This window comes from Odontomachus brunneus, unplaced genomic scaffold, assembly GCF_010583005.1.
Source record: "Odontomachus brunneus isolate Ranch 3 - 2012 unplaced genomic scaffold, Obru_v1 Obru_scaffold_086, whole genome shotgun sequence".
Lineage (NCBI taxonomy): Eukaryota > Metazoa > Arthropoda > Insecta > Hymenoptera > Formicidae > Odontomachus > Odontomachus brunneus.
The window spans coordinates 1095071-1101408 of record NW_022639536.1 but is presented as its reverse complement, the minus strand read 5'-3'; the positions used below and the strand labels follow the sequence as shown (position 1 = coordinate 1101408).

At 41.1% G+C, this 6338-nt stretch overlaps 1 protein-coding gene across 1 annotated transcript; it reads left to right on the top strand.

The window, feature by feature from the left end:
• The first annotated feature begins 1361 nt into the window (after positions 1-1361).
• Positions 1362-3697, top strand: LOC116847991. The gene is made up of 2 exons (XM_032823647.1): positions 1362-3561; positions 3669-3697. Exons 1-2 carry the CDS (start codon positions 1362-1364, stop codon positions 3695-3697), a joined length of 2229 nt encoding a protein of 742 aa, XP_032679538.1.
• Positions 3698-6338: the final 2641 nt, after the last annotated feature.

Sequence of the window (6338 nt, the reverse complement as noted above, 5' to 3'; positions counted from 1 at the left end):
ATACACAAAGAGAGAGAGAGAGAGAGAGAGAGAGAGAGAGAGAGGGGGGGGAAAGAACAAAGAGGGTGCGTAAAAAATCAAGGAGAGAACCTCGAACGTAGCGGTGTGGTATGAGGTAGAAGATAAGAACCGCGAGTTAATTAGAGGTTTGTTCGCGTCGCATGCCCCAACGTGCTCCTACTCGCTCCAACGCACTCTGATTGGCTTACATCACCACGCGGACCAATCAGAATACGTTGGAGCGAGTAGGAGCACGTTGGGGCATGCGATACGAACAAATCTTAGACCTCGGCATCATCGGCGTGGTAGAGCATCTGATTCTTTGAGAGAGTCTAAAGGCTATCGCACACAAATTGACATAACTGCATATGCATAGCATAAGACCGTATGTACCAATGAGCATCGAGTATTAAGTCGCCATATTGGTGTTCGATGCTTAATATTCGATGCTCATTGGTCCATACGATCTTATGCTATGCATATGCAGTTATGTCAATTTGTGTGCGATAGCCCTAAGGGCCATCACACACAAAATTACATAGACGCATATGCATAGCATAAGATCATATGGACCAATGAGCATTGAATATTAAGTCGCCATATTGATGATTGATACTTAATATTCGGTGCTCATTGGTCCATACTATCTTATGCTATGCATATGCGTCTATGTAATTTTGTGTGTTATGGCCTTAAGACCGGTATTCATAGTCAGATTTTATATTTAAGATCAACTTAAGTACTGTCTTAAGATGTCATGAACCAATCACAGAGCCGTATTCGCATCTTAAGACATTACTTAAGACGATCTTGAAATAAGATTCGACTATGAATACCGGCTTAAATCTTTTCGTTGTGTGTGCGCGTGTACGAACTGTGACGGTTAGATCTCGATTGATCGATCGTGGCTTCCTGATCCGAAGGAGACACGTGGTTAGAACTGATTCGAAGTAAATTGAATAAACTGTTGTTATTGTGTTCTCATGTAACCACAGAGTTTATTTCTTACAGACTTAATTTCTCAGAAGTGGGATTAGTGGATCTGCGTGAGCATTACTGAATCTGCGTAGATTAGTGGATTCGTGAGCATTGGAGGATCCGTGAGAATTGGTGGATCCATGAACATTAGCGGACTTGTTCGATTAACGGTCTATCTGGACAATAGTGAATTCGTGCGATTAACGGTTTTCCTGAGTTCGAGTGGTTTGAGTACGGTTCGAGTCTCCACGTAAGCAACAAGTTGAACAAGGGAAGGTTACCTGTTCAAGTAAGCAAATAGCGAACGTTAGAGACAAAGGTGTTTCTCCGAAGATAAAGTGATTAAGTGTTGATCCATGAGGGCAACTAGAGCACGGACAAGGATGGAAAAACAACGATTGAAAGATTTGCCCTTGGACCAATTGAAAGCTGAGGCTTTGCGATACGGTTTACCTCTCTCAGAAAGGAGATATGTGTTGATAGAGATAATAGCAGCACCTCTTGAAAGTCACGGCCCGGTACAGGACTTCGTTCAAAATTTTAATGTACCTGCAGCACGGATGATACAAGAGGAGCATGCGGAGTCATTGATTAAAGTTGAGAGGCCTACTGAAATTAATCCTGCACAACCGGACGTAGTGGCGATGTTGGCCCAGACGATGGATCAGATGCAATTGATAAGTGCAGTGAACCAAAATATTGTTAATTTACAACAGCCTCCTAGACCTCAAAGGGATTTTTCGCCGGTATCTCACTCACTGGCAACGAGTGAAAGATCCGCAACGAGTTCAAGTTCGACGGCAAATGCGGTAACATTGTTGACCTTACAAATTCCAGAGTTTTCGGGGGAGCCTTCCAAAAACGTGAGATGGTGGATACAACGAGTGGAGCAAATGGCGAGAGCTCATCGAACTACGGAGAATATAACGATGTTAGCAGCTTCTAGTAAATTCACAAAAATTGCGAGAAAATGGTATGATTCGCAAACGGGCGCCGTTCTGGAGTCATGGACAAGTCTGAGATACAGTTTAATCAGGATGTTCGACTGTCGCATTCCTTTCCTAGCGACGATGCAAAAAGTCGAAGCGAGGAAATGGCAACAGACTAAGGAGCTGTTTCAAGAATACGCTATAGACAAGATGTCCATAATATACAGTTTGAATCTTTCAGTACAAGATGCGATCAATCTGCTTATTGGAGGAATCATAAGTGAAGCGTTGAAAGCGATAGCTGCGACGATCCGCATGGATTCAGTGGATCAATTTATAGAATATAGGTGCCAATTAGTTGCCACGGTGTGTCACGATGAGAAATCGTCTGCGCCGTCAGGCAAGGGGCCATCAGGCGCAAGACAGGCGGACCGATGGAGAGTCAGATTGTGTAAGAACTGTGGCAAAAAGGGGCATCATCATACATATTGTCGATCGGCTCAAGTAATGTGTTTCTTCTGTAAAGAGACAGGTCATCGGTCGTTTGAGTGTCCTAAGTCAAAAAGACGTGATCAGACAGCGTCAATGCGAAATCCGACTACGTCAGTGGCAATAACGCAGGTTCGGCAGACGGAGCGATCAAGCGTCGGAGATGGGACTTCGGCAATGGACCAGGTGTCATCCGTCTTAGCAATCTCCCAACAATGGAAAATACCGATAAGTGATCCTTATCTAGTGGTTGTAGAAATAAGCGGTATGCGTTGTAATTTGAAAGCGTTGTTAGATACGGGTAGTCCGGTATCATTTATTAAAAGTTCATTATGCGGAAAATTGGTACAAGATAGTAGATTAGAAGAAGATCGAGATGTACGTCGTTTTAATACTTTGTCGAGTCACGCGATAGACGTGTTAGGTGTGATGAGAATGAGCATTCGATTAAGTCTGACATTCGAGTTGTTATTGACTGTCGATTTTAACGTGTTAAAGTCAAATGATTTTGAATATGATGTAATATTAGGTCGCGATTTTCTAATGGATAAATTAACGTTATCATTTGAGTTGTCATCGGAGTTGAAAGATAACTGTTTTGGAGAATTTCCACGGGCGGATATTTATGCGGTGTCGAATGTTAATCCGGTGGAAGATGCTGTGATAGATTTCGGTTCGGGAGTCAAGAATAAATTGGTTAAAGTATTCGAAGAGGTTGAAAAGTTTGAATGTCCTATCGCGGAAGACAATTACGCGGTGCGTGTGAATTTAGTAGACCATTCGATTTACGCATATGCGCCGAGAAAGTTCGCGTTTCAAAAGAGAAAACAGATTCGCGACATCATAGATGATCTAATAGCGAGGAAAATTGTCAAACCGAGCACATCACAATATTGTGCGAGGATAGTGCCAGTGCGCAAGAAGGACGGTAGTCTGCGTCTTTGTGTTGACTTCAGGCCTCTGAACGAGAGAGTGGCGAAACAAAAGTTTCCGTTCCTTCTGATCAAGGATTGTTTAGCCCGGCTAGGAAATCATTGCGTGTTTACTTTATTAGATTTAAGGGATGGTTTCCATCAAATAAAGGTGCATTCGTCTGATACTAAATATTTCTCGTTTGCGACCCCGGATGGTCAGTACGAATATACGTGTCTTCCGTTTGGGTTTTGTGAGTCTCCGGCTGAATTTCAAAAACGTTTAATTCAGATCTTACAACCATTAATTAGAGAGGACAAAGTAATAATATACATAGGTGGTATTTTGATTTCTACTCAGACCGTAGATTCGAATATCGAGGTGATTAAGCAAGTACTATTGATTCTGAAAAGTTACGGGTTCGAGCTTAATTATAAAAAGTGTCAGTTTCTTAGGAGAAAGATTGAATATCTCAGTTACAGTATATCTAGTGAAGGAATAACCTTAAGTACGAGACACACTGAGGCGATTGAGAAATTTCCTCGTCCGAAAAATGGACATGAAGTTCAACGGTTTCTGGAGCTAGCGAGTTACTTTAGACGTTTCATTAAAGATTTCTCATCATTGGCAATACCTTTATATAATTTGCTTAAGAAGTCATCCGAATTCGTATTTAACGAGAGTTGCGATGAGGCATTTGACATGCTAAAGAAAAAGTTGATTTCCTACCCGGTGTTAAGGCTGTATAATCCTAAATTGGAGACGGAATTGCACACCGGTGCGAGTGCAGCAGGATTGGCGGGCATATTGCTCCAGAAACAGAATTCTGGGCAATGGGCGCCGGTCGCATACTATAGTCAGGCTACGAACAAAGCAGAAGTTAATTATCATAGTTATGAGCTAGAAATGTTGGCTGTATTTAGAGCAATTGCTAGATTTTACATTTATTTGTACGAATTAGAGTTTAAGGTTATCACGGATTGTAATGCGTTAGTGCATGCGGTGAACAAGGCGAATTTAAATCCGCGAGTAGCGAAGTGGATTTTGGCTTTGCAAGATTATCGCTTTAAGGTAATACATAGAGTCGGAGTAAAGATGGCTCATGTCGATGCGCTTAGTAGAGGAATAGCATACGTTGAGTGTTTACCGTTGGAGCGTGAGATTGAGTTTAGGCAGCTTCAGGACGCGAGGCTGGCGGAAATAGCAAATAACCTTGAATATCGGGAGGACGCAAAATTTAAATTGATTGATGGGCTGGTATATAAGAAGAACATTGAACGTGATCGTTTTGTGGTTCCAGATTCCATGATCAACTTCATCATCAGATATCACCATGATGATATGGCGCATTGCGGATTGAAGGAAACGTTCGAAGGTATTTACTGCGCGTATTGGTTTCCTTCAATGCGAAAGAAAATACGCGATTACATCGATAATTGTATAACGTGTTTGATTGTTACTTCATCCGCGAATGCACGCGAAGGGGAGATGGAAATTGTGGAAACACTGACGAAATCATTTGAAATGTTATACATAGATTATTTTGGGCCGTTGCCACAAGTGATCGACGGTTCGAAATATATACTAGTAATCGTTAATGCAATAACACGATATACTTGGTATTTTGCTACGCGTTCGACGACATCTAGGGAAACATGTAATGTTTTAAGTTTCCTTTTTAATGTATTTGGAGTGCCAGAGAAAATTGTTTCGGACCGAGGCATAGCGTTCACGTCGCAGGAGTTTGCGGATTTTGTAAATATTCAGAATATTAAGCATTATAAGTTAGCGGTAGCCTCACTATGGGCAAATGGTCTCGTAGAACGCGCGAACTGTTTTCTAAAATCGTGTTTAGTACGGCAGACAGAAGATTCTAAAGAGTGGAGATCCTATTTAGATCATTTACAGTATGTGGTGAATAATACGTTTAATACGTCAACTAAAGCGATCCCTTCCAAGCTTCTCTTGGGGTATGAGCAAAGGAACCATAAAGATGCGGATCTCACTCAACTGGTTAACAAAATTGCCGAAATTGATAGCATAGGAAGCGAGGATCGCCAGAGCAGAGATTTAGCGATCGAAACTACCGACAAGCTGAAGCAGTATAATAAAAGCATGTACGATCGAAAACACAAACCCCCGTCGAAATACAAGGAAGGTGACCGTGTAATGGTTCGTAACAGGCAAGTAAAGGCTGGAGAAAGTCGTAAGCTCCAACCGAATTATAAAGGACCTTATATGATATCTAAAGTCTTAAGTAAAAATAGATACGTGGTAACGGATATTCCAGGATTTAACCTTACGGCAAAGGCATATAATACAATTTTGTCACTAGATAAGCTTAAGCCCTGGATTAAACCGCTGTTGTCCTAAATAAAAAGGCTGAAAGTAGAAATAAGCATAGTCGATATAATATTGTTATATGATAGCGTATAAGTTTTATTATATGACAATGTTTTATTATATGACAATGTTTTATCATATAACAATATTTTATTATATGACAATGTTTTATTATACGACAATGTTTTATTATATTAGGTGTACAATTTTGCTTCCGCCGTTTTCCTATAGATGGCTTTAGCGGTAAGTGGTGGTCGAAATAAATAGATCATAGACGTCATAAACTTGGGCATCTGTCAACATAACCCCATAGAAACATTAGTCGATTTGTGTCTGCATCATAAAGTTATTCTCGATTGAAAATGTCAGTTTACGAGCCAAATTCTCGTCATTTGCGGGAGGTTTTAATTTTCTGCTTCAATATGAAGAAACCTGCGGCTGAGGCTCATCGAATGCTCTCAAATACTTATGGTGAGGTCGCTATTAGCGAAAGAACGTGTCGTGAGTGGTTTCAACGTTTCAAGAACGGTGATTTTGATGTCGGAGACCGGCATAGCGGTGGAAGAGAGAAGGTTTTCTAAGATGCAGAATTGGAGGCATTACTTGATCAAGACTCGTGTCAAAATCAAGAAAAATTGGCACGATCATTGGGAGTGACTCAACAAGTCATTTTAAAACGCCTCAAAG